This window comes from Ixodes scapularis, unplaced genomic scaffold (assembly GCF_016920785.2).
Source record: "Ixodes scapularis isolate PalLabHiFi unplaced genomic scaffold, ASM1692078v2 PGA_scaffold0__279_contigs__length_252992795, whole genome shotgun sequence".
Taxonomy (NCBI): Eukaryota; Metazoa; Arthropoda; class Arachnida; order Ixodida; family Ixodidae; genus Ixodes; species Ixodes scapularis.
In genome coordinates, this window is record NW_024609835.1 from 57,015,193 (window position 1) to 57,031,294 (window position 16,102).

The following is a 16,102-nucleotide window of genomic DNA, read 5'->3' on the forward strand; positions in this document are numbered from 1 at the left end:
CCCATTGAAATTTTCGGAAAATCACTTATAACTTTTGAATAAGGTATGGGATCGGGCTGAAACTTCGGCATCTCGTTGTGACCTCAAGCGCAACCTTCGGGCGGAGAGCGTTCGGCGATGCCTAGTTTATTTTAAGGTAAAAAAAAAAAATTGTAATTTTTTTTTTTTTTGTGACATTCAGTATATATTTACATATAACCGTTCAAACAGTGTGTGCACCGATTGTTTCTCTCCAATTCCCGAACTTTTCTAGGTTCCCCCGGAATATTTCGATAAAGTACCCCAATCCTTACAGAATAATGAAATGCAGAGGATGGGGTTGCATGTAATGATGTAACACTATCGAAAGATTAAACTACAGTGCCTAAAACTATCACTAGTGGACAGTTCACAATACTATCGAGACTACCACCGACTAGTTGTCCTTTAACAGTAATAACTGACAGCCAATAACTGATAGTACCATCGATAGTATTGTTCATAGGACTATCAATATTTGAGTATCGATAGTACTATCGATATTGAGTGTTGATAGTGCTATCGATTGTCGACTTCCTTTGTACTATTGTGCGTTGTACTATTAATAGGTCGCGCTTGGTTTCAGAAAGTTAACTTTCAGAGAACTATCGCGAATGTTACGAAAATCAACGCACAATTCAAAAGGGGAATGACGACGGATATGTACGGGGAGACAACGAGCGGCTCTGGAAGAAAACATGGCATGATCATGTAATGCATTATAATTTAGATATAAATCAGAAGTCAGATTTTGCTACAGCTTTTATGCGTATATTTTTGTATATGGCTCAGAAATGAGGCTTTGCACTTTAGTATGCACACAATTGTAAACATAAATATATATATATATATATATATATATATATATCTTAAGTTTTTTCTTCTTATTGTCTTGTAGCTAGGAAAAACACTCGCTTAAGATATTTAGCATCAGGGTTTTTTACAAGTTTGTTTCACGCTTGTGTTTGCTTTATTGTTCGGTTCTACATATTACTTTTAATAGTTTTGACAACTGACAGGTGAAAACCGGCACTCTGATGGGGATAATTCTTTTCTTCAGCTGATGACGAAACGTAGCTAATTCCCGAAAATCGGGATTTAGCAGTTGCCAAAAGCAGCTAGGCTTCTTTGTCGTGATATGTAGCCATATTTGCTCGGTTCTATGCTGGCAGATTTTGATAACGGTGGCTGAAAAATTATTGACCTGTTGGTATAATTTACAACATCAAATTATAGGAGCTAGCCGTCACGTAATGCATTAATGAGTAATTTCGAGTCAATAAATTAATGTAACAGAGATTTCGTTGTTGACACTACAAATTTAACATTACCAGATCAAAAAGGTTATACCACGCCAACATGGTTAGTTACGGATGCTTTTATATTTTACATCTCCAATGCAATGAGCTCGGGAACATAAAGCCAACTGGATCAAAAATAAAATATTAAGACGAACCTTTTCCGTGAATCAAGTAACGGAATTGTTGAATGGCGGGGAATAAGTCGTTTTTAAGTAAAAGAAATGAGCTTCTAAATCTAGAGGGAAAGATTGTTTCTTTTATTTTTCGCAACTTGTTAGAAAATAAAAAAAAAACACCACACTTAACTTTTATCTGGGTAAAGTCATGTCCCAATACTTAAGCATTCGATCACCATTGCCTGCATCCTCAGTATTCAAACAGAGTTTGGTATTTCTGCGTCGCATAGTTCACGTATCAAGAACGATCGATGGATTCTTATTTTAATTGTCTATAAAAATAAGAAGTACAAACTCGCGAAAAGCAGTCTAAGAACAGCTGAAAAACTTCGACAATCTATCGAAAACTTATCTGAATTTTATTATCGACATCTTTTAATCACTGTTTCCTGATAATACACAATCGATAATGTTTCAAAAGTTTATCGTCAATAGTTTCGAAGGAGGGTTTCTACCGACTTCCGATAGTTTTTTTAATATATTTCAGATTGCGCATCGATGATTATGCGAAAGTCCCAAATTGCAGTTCCGTTTTTTCTCCGAGCTTTACGGGATTTCCAGGGTGGACACTTGACGTTTTTCGTCACCTAATCAAATACCATCGATAACTTTACGAGTGTTTAATATCAGTAGTTTCACGAAAGTCAACTATCGATGGTATAGTATCGATAGTTGTATGATAATCGAGTATCTATAGTACCATTCAAGGTTTCACAACAGTCGACGATCGATAATGCTATCGATCGTATTTTTTCACTATCGATTGATAGATTTGGCTTCCATTACCGATAGTTCTGCACCACTAGCTGCAGCACTTGTTCGGGTTGTTTACGTTTTTCGGCGAAACGGGCGGTAGCTTGCGCTGAGTAGTGATGACTCGGACCACTGTTACTCAGGGCGACGACCATTCACGCCACCCCACGCCACACCGTCCTGTTTTGTTGCGTGTCACTGTGCTGTCCGCATCGGTCATTTTCCCTGACTAAACTAATATTCTGACGATTTTCCTGGCAATTCCCTGGTTTTTCCAGGTGCTTCGAAATTGCCTGGCGATACCATGGTTTCCAGGATTTACAGGCTCATAGTCACCCTGTGTAGTCCGACATACATAGTAATGAAACGACCTTTTCTTCGAACTGGAAGAATCGATATTTTTTTTACATCATTATAGAGCGGGATAAATCCTTTTTTTATATAGAGTAACAGAAAATTGCAGCAAAGCAAGCTACAATGATCCTCAAATTCATTCATAACACTTACAAACAAAACAGTTTGCTTTCTTACATTGATGAAGAGAACTTGCGTAGTCGCTCACTTATAGTTATTTGATTCCTTCATGTTGCGTGTAGTTATTTGTTTCTACACTGGCCTAACACCTATCTTGAATTTTGCTATCAGGATGCTTAATTAATATCACTAAAATACGAAAACTATTTCGCTATGAAAGCAGACTCACACAATGACCGATGAAGTACAGGGTGGGATTGTTTAAAAAGAGCCGAGGAAATATCTCTCGCGAGACTGTCGAAAGATAGGCTCAACGCTAACCGATTGAAAGAAAAGACACATTAAGAGTGCAGTCTCAAAGTGTCTGTGTGCTAAGATTAAAAACCTTTCGTGAAAATTTTGGTACACTTCGATTAAAGCAAAGCGAAGACAATACTCCCAAATGACTGCACGTGCCATCTTAATGCCCACCAAAGTTGATATCATTCTATACAGCGAGAGCCAACTAGATCTTACAGATTCAAAAGAGGTTTGAAGAATAAAGAAGTTCCGCATGCTTCGATATTGTATGTAATTTAGTACGGAAGTGTGGCTGGGTGGAGCATTTGGGTTGTGAAAAAAAGGAAGTAAAATTTGCCTTAACCAAAAGTTGCACCTAAAAGCTAATATATTTTATGGGTAAGTACAGAGCTAGGCATTAATAAAGTGAAACTAAGAAAGCGTTCTTGTGCGTCATCGGTATTTGTTTCTGGACAAAGCAGGGAACGACAGCAAAATTAAAATAATTTTCTTGAATTTCTTTTTTTCTTTTGGTTAACAAGACGTTTCAATGATCACAAATAGACTTGGCGTTACAAAATTACATTATACGCTGTTAAAAAAATAAACAGTTTTTATATGTATCTTTTTATTGAGGCAAGTTTGCTGTTTGATATTTTCACAAAACAAATGCACCGCCTAGTCGCACATTCGTGATAATTCACACTGTCAAAGCACTCGCAACTAAACAAAAAGCAAGTGTGCCAACAAGCTGGAGTAAATTGAACATATTTTGGAAAAATCCCAAGACTAGGGGAAAAAAAAAGAGGGCATCATAGTTGAGAGTTCTCGTTTTTCCTGTCTGTTTTTTCCTCCAGACTCGGGAGTTTTCAAAATTACATACGAAACTTTTTTTAAAGACTTGTTTAAAGTGGGTAGATTCATTTGGCTCACGCCCTAGTTAGAACGACTAGGTAAAGTCAAAGGGAACTTATTTTCATCCGTTTCTAATTGTGGTTTTCCTAAGCGTTTTGAAGTAACTCGGACGCTTGTTTAAATGTAGACTGATTAAATCTCTCTCTCTGTCTCTCTCTCTTTGCCAAAAAGCATAAAAAATGATAAAAGGGTTGCCAAAATTAAGTAAGTCTAAGAGAGAGAGAGAGAGAGGGAGGGAAGAAAAAAGGGGGGGGGGGGTTCTTATGAGCTACATCTGTTGTGTCTTTTTTCCTGAGGGGTTCTCTACCTCAAAATAACACATTCATTTTCTTTGCTTTCTCTTGGCCATTCACGAAAGCTCATCATTTGATGACGTCAGGTCGCCGACTCATTTGTCATTAACACGTGTACGGAAGAAAACTAGTCCGAATGAGGCGCGCTGGCACGATTTCCAAGTCTGAGCCAAAGAGTCTTTCCGGCGTGGTTGATGAGAAAGTTCTACAACCATATACAGTATGTGTTCAGGGCGTTCTTGAGTACGCAACGTTGGACCTAACTTCGCAATCTTTCGACTTTTTCAGGCCAGACCTTTAAAGAGCTTCTGTCGCACTTTTAGTGACAAAAATACGTCCCCGAAAAATTTAGCGGAAAAAAGTGCTCACAAAATAGTTACTAGACACAGCAACGCAAGGCTTTTAAAATCAATATTAATACACCTTATGCCTATTTTAGTCTCTTAAAATAAGTCGATTTGTTTTCTAAGCAGTTGTGTTACTGCAGAGTAATTCATCTGATCACAATCATCCACCGAAGGAACCGAGTGTTTTTATATAGACCAAAAATATTTATAAACGTTCGCCGAGGGCAAAATTATTCAACGGGGAACAAACCTGGAAATGCCTTTTTACGAACTTTAATGGTTCACAAATGAAACGGAATCGTTACCTCTTTAATCCAAACGACAACTTTACACAATTTTTACGACGTCCGGAATAGTTTTTCATATGCAGGACTTCACGCGTCCTGGTGACAAGAGTATATATCTCGTATATCAAGGGAAGGCCAGATCCTCTTAGTTGGAGTTGGGCTGGAAACTACATGGCTGACGGCTTATACGTGTTTCAGCCGTTTAAGCGGGAAACTCGAGACGTTCCCGAAGAACGTCAGATAGCAGAGCGGCTTAAAAACTCACCGGCGGGAAGGCGCACTTGTTCCTCTTCCGTCTCGGAGTCCGCGTCTTCCTCCCAACCCGGGGTCACGGGTTCCAAGATGGCCGTCGTTGTCGCGCTTCCACCCACGCAGACATCGACGGTGGTAACCGGCGGCACGTCCGTGCAGGCGTCGTCGAAACCGCCACGGCTGCCCGACCGCCGCCGTCGCCTCTCCGCTGATTCACGTCCGGCAGCTGATTCAGCGGCGCTGGCCGCCGCCGAAGGCCAACCTTTTTCCGGTGACGAGTCGAGCTCGCTCACGATGCCGTCTTCGAGGCTCCATTCATCCTGTTCTAGAGGACTGACCCGGCTGTCGTCGACGCGCTCTTCTTCCTGCTTCTTGTTTCCCCACACCGGAATCGGCTCTTCTTCGTACAGACTCGGTGAAGAGATGTCTTCAAAACCGCGCTGGCCGAAGTCGCTTTCGTCGACGAGACATTGCGGCGGGAGATCCATGGATACCCGTCGGTGCGGCCAGTCCGCAGCGGTGCCGGCCGCCGGGCTTGCGTCTGGTTGTTCCTGGCTGCCGGATTTAGCGAGGAGAGCCGCTGGCGAGCTCCGGATCAAGTCCTGCTTCAGGAACTCAAGCGTCTTCCAGAAGGAGTCGATGATCTCGCTGGTGGACAGGCTCTGGCCGGACAGCGGCGGCCGCTCAGCGCGGAAGCTCATTTCGAAGTGCCGGTGCTCGTGGTCGTACGGTGGTGTCGGTAAGGCGTTTACGGGGAAGTTCATGGCTGCTGTGGTCTACGGTCGCACTTTTGGATTACGCGCAGAGATTGACGAGACCGGTGAGTATGACGGCACTGTCATGCGGCCGATGGTAAGTACAGTTACATTATTGAGCGTCTTTGTCTTGAACGCGCGGTGTCCTGTGATTTGCGCTTGGTTTTGTTGTGGTACTCTCTTGATTGTCGCTTCTTATCTGAAATGGCAAAAAAGGAAACGATTGTAAATAAGACGCATCTGCTTAAAAAAAATATTGGCTCATGATACTTTTTAACTGTCGCGATAAATTTTTTTCGATCAGAACCAGTTGAACCAAGGTAATTAACTCAGATGTGTAGAAGTACATACTTTCCTTGAACCTAAACATTCATGTACCTGCGAATAATTATTATTTAACGACGAACTATTAAGGATCGTAGGAGGAGTGAGTTTTGTCACTGAAAATAATTCCACTTGAAACTGGAAACAGTGCCTAGCCCGAAGTGTCTTGTTACAATTTTAATTTCGTGCATAGCACTTGTGGTCTTGTGCCATGTTAATTGAAGCAATGCCAGATTTTTAGACGGTGTCTATTTTTGCATCGCTTAGCATTGACCCTGTATTAGAAGTTGTGTGCTTGTCAAGTTCTTCCAGGTGGATTGAGATATCAGAGAAGAAAATAACGGACAATATATGTCTCCATGCCCCTTATTGTGTGGTGTCTGTGTTATCTGATTGAGCATTATTTGTGTATTTTGAAAATTGCATACTCCTTTGACACAACAGAGACATTTATTGTTAGGCCATAACAGAAGAGGCTCTAGAACTGTTTTCATCACCTGATTTTGCATCATCATTGGAATCTTTTTATCCATCCCAGTGACCGTCGCCCCTTTATAGTTTCATTGTAGTCTTCTTGTCAATGTATATTTTGATGGAGCTTTCAGCTTTGTAGTTTCACTGTTATCTTTGTCATTGTATATTTTGATGGGTCATTGTTATAACTTTGTGATTTACTAGATTTTGATATATGTATATTTTGTATATCTTGTATCTCTGTGCAGCCGTTTTTCAACCATTATGTCCTTGTTTTATATGCAACCATTGTTTTTTGTAGCGTTATTTGTGTTTACCGCCCACCCTGCTTGGACCTCGAAAGGTCCGCAGTATGTACTAAATAAATTAGTATAGTTTATACTTGCGTAGTGCATTGCAGGACCCATTTGATAATGAATGCGATGTATATCGCTATTTTCATATCTTTGCGATCACTGGTGTAATCAGTAGTAGTGGCATTCTGTTTAACTTTTATTGGTTTAATCTGCGCGTTAGAGCCTGTTTGTGGTGGTGGTGTGTCGGAGCATTTTGAAGTGGCACGTAGAAAATATGATTGTATAAGTGTGTGATCTGAGCATTCTTCACTGTAGAGAGCTAGTTCCAAGTTGTTCCTAACCAATTTTGATAATCAATACCCTAACTTTTAATCTAAACTTGGGAGCATTTTTGTTATTGGACAAACACGACAGAAAGAATAACACACTTAAACTGAGAAAACCCTCTGTTTTAAGTGTGTTTTTTTTTCTGTAGTCCTTGCCCTAATTTTTGTTTGCCAGTGCTTCAACTGATATACAACGACATAAAGAACAAACATCTTTAGGTATTTCAAGCTATTCCCGACTTTTTTTTTTAGGTCATCACAAAGCCTCGTTTTTTGTTTACGATTCATTCAATCTGATTCGACGACATAAAAGACCCACACCTTTAAGCAGTCCAAGTTGTTTTTGTCTAATATTCATTTAATTTGATACAACAACATAGATAACACCATCTTTAGGCATTCCAAGTTCTTCCTGAGTATTTTCAATCATAAGAGCCTCGATTTGGTTATTTAATATTCATTCAATTCGATACAACGACATGGGTAACTAACACTTCTAGCCATCATAAGCTGTTTCTGGCCATTTTCAGTCATAAAAATCCTTATTCTTGTTAACTATTTGTTCAGACTGATAAAACATAGAGAGTACGTTCCGCCATTTCAAGTGATTCGTGATTATTTTTCATTCATGAAAATACTCGTTTTTTGTCGACAATTCATTCAAGCTGGTATAACGACATAAAGAACTAACACCTTTGGTCCTACTTAACGTTGTTCCTGACTCTTTTCGATCATCAAAACCCTCGTTTTTGTTTACTATTCATTCAAGCTGGTACAGCGACATAGAAAAGAAACACCTTTGGGCATTTCAAGTTGTTCCTGGCTATTTTCAATTACCAAAACACTCGTTTTTCTCTACTATTCATTCAAGCTGATACAGTGACATAGACTCAAGCTTCTGATCATTTCTTGTGGTTCCTGTCTATATTAGATCATCAAAACCCTCGTTTTTGTGTACTATTCAATCAAGCTGGTACAGCGACATAGAGAACCAACCGCCTTTAGGCATTTCAGGTTGTTCCTGACTATTTTCAGTCACCAGAACCCTCGTTTTTGTGTAGTAATAATTTGATCTAATACAACGACATAGAGAATTAACATATTTAGGCCTTCATGCATATTTCAATTGCGAAGTTGACAGGTGTTATTTTGTTCAGTTTGCTATGCCAATTTCAAATTTATTTACCGATCTGAATTTTAAGAACCCTCGTAAGATCGAAAATCATTGTGTTGAGCTCGGGACGTAGCTAAAGTCTGACATAATCTCCTTTTCTAGATTTATCCAGTCCATTTTGATTTTAAGTGTTGCTGTGTATGATATTTAATAAGCGGCTTATTACCGTCGAACGTATGTTTTTGAAAAGAATATGAAGTGAGAGGTTAGGGGGATATATGTTAAGTGAGAATTGAAATTAGCAAATGTTTTACGAAATGAACGAGCTGAGGTCTCTTAAACAACCTGGATTTGAGCTAGGGAAACATTTTAAAGGAAGTACTAGTGGCTCTGTCGGCGCATTTAAATTGTTATCTAAGATGCCTGCCTACAACCCTTAATTCGAAATAGGAATAGCATTTATTTGTCGAGATTTTTTGACAGAGATATATTTCTCATTTCCTTGTTTCCACCTATTCCAGGTAACGCGAGAAATTCACTGTATACAGTATACATAAACTTTAGTTTTTCCATGACGTGTACAAAGGGGTACCCAGAAGAGTCAGTAGTTTATAATATTTCCCAAGATCGATGCAAATGGGCATACTTTAGTTTCGAATGTGTTTCGAGTTGTCACATGGTTGGCCCGGTAATTTTGCGCATAAGTACTGGTCTCATCCGAACAAAACTACTGTTTCACGTTCCAAAAATTGCAATACCTTTTCATTCTTCCGAACATCAGTGCGTATATCTAAACATATGGCACGAGTTGTCGAGAAGTGTGCTTTTGTATTCATAGATACGAAAATAAGGAAGGCCCACGGATTTTCTTAAAATATATGCTGTCTTGTCACGTACTATTTCTAAATAGCCATTGCAGAACATGGATTTCCCGAATGGTCAAGCCATTGTATGTGAAGTGATCTATTTATGAATACATCCGAGTTATAAATCAACTTCTTTTATGTAAAAACATAACAATGTACACTCACACAAATTGTTGGATCCAGGTCAACTTATATCTAACGCAAAGTAATGTCCTCCAGTTAGAGACCCTAACGACCATTTAATAGGTATCTCTGTACAGGTACAACTTCATGTTGTCAGACGAGTATTGGTTGAACAACGACAAAGTAAATTTATTGATTAATTAGAACACATACTGCAATTCTATGAGTTACGCAGGCGTGGATGCTCCTAAAACCCATAAAGCTTTAGAAAGTTCGAAGTTTCAACAAAAATCGGTTTAAAAACATGCATATTTCAGCGCTGTCTTATGAAGCTCTAAGAGAAAACCTAGAGGTAATTGAAACATTGGGTCAGCGTTACTCCTATGAAATGAGGAACGAGCGCATCAAGCGGGATATGAGAGTTTAATAACACAATTTGCCGAACTCTAGCAAACATTATTGCTGTAATTAGCCCTCCCAAAGTTTGTATAAAATGTCTCGTCGTAATCCAGCAAAGATAGCAAAATATGAAGTGCGATTTTCGGAGGAAAATCTGTGGGACGGTATTTTTCACTTCAGCCGTACCAACAGCGACGGGTTTTCTTTACAGACCGTTTCAGCATGTCAGAGCATGGTAAAAGGCTAAAAGACACGCAACCACAAAAGCGCCTGTTCCCGGCGAATTCACTAAGCCTGACCGGTTCAATTGATGAAAATACATGCACAGAAAGACGGCAAATTACGTGACGTTGGGTATTTGGCGTTGCTCAATTGGTCCTAACCGCTTGTATAACGGCGGGTGCACACTCAATCAAGGGGAAATCAAGCTATTGTGAAGTAGTACTCCAGACCGCTTGCTCTATTTCGCATGTATCACGACAAAACAAGTTGCGATCAGGGAGGAACACGCGCGCCATTGCCCCATTTACATATAAAAAAAATTTCTTAGGAATATAAAAAAAAAATGAAAGTGCAGCTAATTACGCGTTTTAGAACGGCCCCGAAAGGGTTCGCGAGTCTTTGACATTGTCGCGCAAAAACTCAAAGAAAAAAGTTACCTATGGTAGATAACCTGGGAACGAGACGATCACCGACGAGAACGGTATTCCAACTCCGCGCCACAGCACACAGTATAACACGACACGTGGTCCGCGTAGCACAAGAAAAAAAGGCCGACTGAATCGGAGCGAGCCACTTTTTCCACTCTTCATTTTACACTGTATCTTCTTTGGCAAAGGAAGAAACGAGGGCGAGAGAGCAGACGAGTGAGAGCGCACTCTAAACGCCGGCACTCTCCTCTAGAAAGAAAGGCTACCAAGTCCCTCGAAGGTGAAGGTCAACAGGCAAAATACTATAACCGGTTACACAAAGAAAGAAACAAAAAAAGCCAAAAAAGCCAGACAAAGAAGCTCCCGGAGGAGGGGTATCTGCGAATTCAAATAAGAGGAAGGAAAGCCGCGACCAATAAAGCGCGCGGGGCGCTCCTTGCGGCCGCCGGGAGCAGCAACGAAACCGCTGCCGAAAGCGAGGAGGACTTCTCCCACTTTGTAGTCTCCACTCGGTCGGTCACGCAGAAAGCGGCGAAAGTAGGAGGGTGTAGCGAAAGGGAGCGCCGCGCGGGACGTATCTCATTGGTCGGAGCGACAGTGACGGCGACTTGGCTCCGCAACTAGGCAGGCTGGGCGATAGAGAAAATCTCTAGCGCCCAGCCAATGGGCCCAACGGGCACAGATGAAAAACAGGGGTGAGGGGGACGAAGGGGACGCCACTTTAAGCAGAGTTCTGCTGTGACGCAACAACCCAAGTCAATTCTTTGACAGCTGTGTGCCGCCGATGCCGCCGCCACCGCCGTTGAAGCCGTCCTCGGGGCTTGGCACGATGGCGCGTGTATGGCAGTTAAGAGGAAGATGGTCATTAATGCCCCCCGAAGGTCGAGTTCCCAGAAAAGGGGAACTCAACAAAGCTAAACAAAATTATAGAAAGAGGATCATCGGTGCCTCTTCATGTGCCGATTTGGTGTTCTATATTTGTACATAGCTTCTTTCTATCACGATATTTAAGATTGGTTCAAGGTGCAGGCCACACATGAGTCTGTCAATTTGTGTGTTTGTTTTTGTTTTATTTCGAGAAAGCGTCCGCAGATTATACTTAGCAGAAAAATAAGTGCTTTATACCGCGTATTGGTTCTGTCGGCACCGCTCAATGATCCCATAAAGCCGACCGATAGCTGGGCTCTAAATTATTGACATTCCTAAATTCCTCCTCCGGGACAGGAGCAAGGTAAAGAGTATTCCAGTTAATCCCCTAAGAACGTAGTAGCTCTAGTAATAAACTATCCTTCTACTAGCCTTCTATTGTCGGATATACCTCATTTTCACGGGGCTCAGGATGTATAAAAGGAGGGAGAACTGAATAAGGTGGTTAGCTGTGTTTGAGACGTTGTCGTGTTTCTTCCACCAGTCTCAGGTGGTCTAAAAAAATGGTAAACTTACACCAGCTCGCCTGCGCCCTAACTTTTTTTTCTCATAATTATCGTGTCTAGAAAGTATTTAGATTTCTTTTCTCTTTTTTGTTTTCGACTATATTCGCCGCGTCGGCTCTTTCCACAGCCCCTCCATCTGTATTTTTGCAAGGTGCAAAATCAACTGGATTGATTTAATTTAGAAATCAATCCCGTTTCAGTTCACCGTACATTTACGGCGGATGAGGGCTGGCTGCTCTAAATGACCACAACCAGGTGGTGAAAAATGGTGAAAAACTTTTCTCGCACTGAAGGCGTCTCACCACTGGCTATGGCACATGTGCCACAGCCAGTGATTTATTTCCGCAAACTGAATCACAACCAGGAGGGTCCTTCACTGTTCCAGAATTACACTTGTCCTCTGTGTCATTGTTTGCTGAAAGATGTGCGCTCGTTCTGAACACACGTCGATTACTTTTATAATTTGCTTCCTGACCTATAATTTCGTGAGCTCCCACACTTGTTCCAAGCAATTGTATATTTATATTTGGCCCCCCCTAGTCAGGGTAACCTGTTTAATATACTTTGAAACTACATCACATATCTGCTGAAGAGGCAATTTCGTACATACCCGATGCGTTTCCCCCTTCCCCACAGGTACTTCTTGCATACGTCGAGAGTAAACTTCCTTTAGGTGCTTCGAATTCGTAGCGGGTAGGTGTATATCTACATCTTGTTGCGGAGGAAATGTTAAACGCGACAGGTTGGCACTTCCAGTTATTGCGCGGCTATCTAATTTTTTTTCTTCTGACAGATGCATTCAACAAGACTATAGAAGCCATTACAATATTTTTTTTCCAAACGCGCGCCTTTAGATACTTGTATTATGTGAGCCGTGGTTATTTCATTCTTTCTAGGATTTATAGATGCGGCAGATAGCAGTTGATTTACTATTGTTGAGCGGTTTGTCTCCTTACGTTTACAGACACGCTGTCGAAATCCTGTACCGCATGCCCCGGCCAGACTTTGTGTGCACCGACAGACAGAATATCCTGACGTCCAATTGGAAAAGCTGAACCCACGCTGCCACAAATCTTGAAGGCGCTCGGTCTAGCGAAGAGAAGCACCAAGGTATGTCAATACAAACGGAAGAAATCACAATCTTTCGGTGATTCCGTAAATAAATAAGATACATCGAAGGTATTGAGAATAACAATACTATAGAAAAAAAACTGCAGTTTTTATGAAGGTACGTGGAACCTAAATTGCGAGGGAATATTCCCATCTTCGTTGCTTTTTCAGCTTTATGTCAAAGCAATCACAGCACCTTCTTATTTGTTCTCATCAAACAATTCCACCATGCAAATATGTGGGACGTGCTAAGCGTATTAGGAATCAGAAAAAATAGGCGGGGGAAACACGCTGTTGTAGATGCTTCACCACCAGTTCGAACCATGTGGTCGGAGAGATCTGCACTCCAGCCGCAGAAAGTACGATTGAGCCATGAAAAGGCATCGATCTGCAGAAATAGAAATGTTATATACTCTAAAAAAGCCAGTGCGTATACTTTCCCGCACAACATTCAGAGAGCCAATCACAGCAACTTACGGAGGAATATCAGCGAATTACGATGCCAAAACATAAGTTTAGACCAAAAATCGCACTTTCAGTTGTGACATTAAGCAATGCAAAACGTCACGCTTCCATTACTTAATGTCACGACTCAGACTGCATTTTTTGGTCTAAACATATGTTTGGGCATCGTCATTCGTTGAGCTGCCTCCGTAAGTTTGGGTGATTGGCTCTACGAGTGTTGTGCAGGAAAGTAGACGCACTGTTTTTTTTTCTCTTGTCTTTTTTTTTTTTTTTTTAAGTGCATGTTATATTTCCGGCGCTTTACTGGACTGGTCGCTCCGGTGTATTTCTATTGGAAGTAAGACATCCACAAAGTCAACGGTTTTTGACGTTGATGTCCGAGCTACTCCTCAATTTATGGAAAACATCGGAAAAGGCTTCTTCGCCAATCTAAGATCATAACTTCTGACCGTCTACTTGTTTCATCTAAAATCCTCCACCAAATCGTAGAATAATCTGAAAACTAGAAAGGTCAGGAGCTGAAACCGTTACTGCTGTTGTCGTTGTGACAAAAATTATTTCTCTTGTGGCTTTCATTACGTTGTAGGCAAAGTTATTGTTAACTGCATCCAAGGATTTCACGTACGCGACCATTGCTAACACCCGGAATCACAGAACACAGAACTAGACGATGCATCAAAAGTTTGGATTTTCGTGTTTTGTCGCTTCGCGCCCGCAGTACTAGGTGGCAGAAAAGAAATTCTACCATGTAACCTGCATAAACTCTCCTTGTGAGCTACCGATTTTGTAAAAATCGATACAATTGAAAGTTATTGAATTGCAAATAATACTTCTATTTGATTTTTCTTTTTCAGTTCCCGTCCCATTTCAAGCAGCGCCAAGCCAAGAAATTCGCCTTAAGTATTATATGCCTGACAATTTTAAGACAAGTTTCACTTTAATGGGGTTTCAAAGTGACTCTTGCAAATTCGAAAAAACGCAATGGGAGAATACGGCTTCCCTGTAAGAAGACTCGAATAGCGGTGGAACCGTATGCAAAGCTGCGAGCTCGTGCTCGCAAATGTCGCTATTTATTCCTGTCCCAGCAAAACGGGCTAAACGGTGCACAAAAACTTTTATGATCTCAAGAGTTGTACCCTCCAGTCATGTAAGTGATGGGAGAGAGGTAAGAGGTAAGTATATATAAACGAGTTCAATGTTTAATAACAAGAACTCACAAGAAGCCAGCAGCGCAAACTCGACACAGCCAACAAACATGACAAAAAATTATCAATTCAAGTAAACGTTTTCACCCATGTGAAACTTCGATCTCGTGATAGGTAACACAGACAGGTACACGCATTTCTGGAATTTGTTGCGAGATATATGAATGCTAACATAGGCGCGATGTCCGGCCTAAGCGGCCACCGTGGGAAAACTTCTGATAAACTCTGGGCTGCAGCCTCACAAAGGAAATTAACGTTTTAGCGTTTTCAACATTCTCGTAGGCCATACGTTCATGAAAAGTAAGTTGCGTAGGATCGCCCGGAGCGCAAAACGTTTAGTGTCGCCGGAAAATAAAGGTTATCTCAAATAGTGACATGTCTTTTTACTTATTTTGGTGATACGCTTTTTCTTTGTCACTTCCCATTATAAGTGTATAATTGGTGCAGCTGTATTGATTCAACGAATTTAATAAGTCTTGCCTTTAAAAAATGTTTCCATCTTTCTCTTTCAATACCGAACATTATTATCGTGCAATAAATTGATCTTTTCACTCATCATCCTTCAGCCTCTGTCTCTTTCTTGGGCCTTACAAGCATGTCCGTGAAACAGAGACCACGGCGATATTTTCCACCAGGATGTTCTATAATTGGTTATGTGCCGACCAAAAAAAAAAGTACGAATAAGTCATCACTTTGTTAAGAACTTGGCATGATCTCTTGAATAATGAACTGATGATTATCTGAACTCCCTCGGCGTTTTCATTGCTCCGGCGAACATGAGGTAATTCGGAACTCTCTTGTCTCTCTGGAAAAATGTGCAGGGTGTTTGATTTCAATGCGAACTGATTTATTTTACGAAATCCGTGAAATGTACATTGATGTGTTTTGTGCAGGTGAGTTTTACGGTCGGGTCATAACATAAAGGGTTATTCCTCACGTTACATCGGACAAATAACTACAATTTGCTAATAACTTTTTAATCAGCGAAAATAAACGTATGCTCCAGTTAGAAACTTGCTGAGCGTCATTGAAAACCACCAAATCAGTCCATTTTGGATGGACTTGAAGCACGTGGGAAGCGCTGGGGTACGATAAAGTTACCACTCGTGCAGCAGGCACGAGGCTAAAGATGGGAAAACGCGAATGATGAGATTATCATTTGCGTTTTCACACCGCTATCCTTGAGCCTATTGCATGACCGGTAACTTTAGCGTACCCCGACGCTTCCCGCGTGCTTCAAGTACATCCAAAATGGACTAATTTAATGCTTTTCGATGACGCCCAGCAAGTTTCTAAATGGAACCATACGTTTACTTTCACTAATTAAAAAGTTAATGAAGAAATAGTAAAATATTATACGACGTAAGGTCAGAAAAAAAACTATATTATGCCTACCTGGCAATATAACTGACCTGCACAAACCGCATCAGTGTACGTTTCACGGACTTTATAAAATAAATCTGTTCA

General features: G+C 40.9%; 1 protein-coding gene and 1 long non-coding RNA gene across 6 annotated transcripts in view; one reads left to right on the plus strand and one right to left on the minus strand.

Annotated features, from left to right (window-relative positions):
* Positions 1 to 5,859, minus strand: part of LOC8023218 (retroviral integration site protein Fli-1 homolog) — a 61,465-nt gene extending 55,606 nt beyond the window's left edge. For all 4 annotated transcript variants that reach the window (XM_040502957.2, XM_040215946.3, XM_040215945.3 and 1 more), the window contains exon 1: positions 5,109 to 5,859. In XM_040502957.2, the coding sequence (XP_040358891.1) occupies positions 5,109 to 5,859 (751 nt within the window). The remainder of the gene's footprint in view (positions 1 to 5,108) is intronic.
* On the plus strand, positions 5,826 to 14,926 carry LOC121834767. Of its 2 annotated transcripts, XR_006077325.1 has the most exons (3): positions 5,826 to 5,915; positions 12,820 to 12,965; positions 14,285 to 14,926. It is a non-coding gene; the product is annotated as an uncharacterized LOC121834767 (long non-coding RNA). The 2 variants fall into 2 exon arrangements; XR_006077326.1 differs by lacking the exon at positions 5,826 to 5,915 and having other exon boundaries at positions 12,253 to 12,965.
* The last annotated feature ends 1,176 nt before the right edge of the window (positions 14,927 to 16,102 follow it).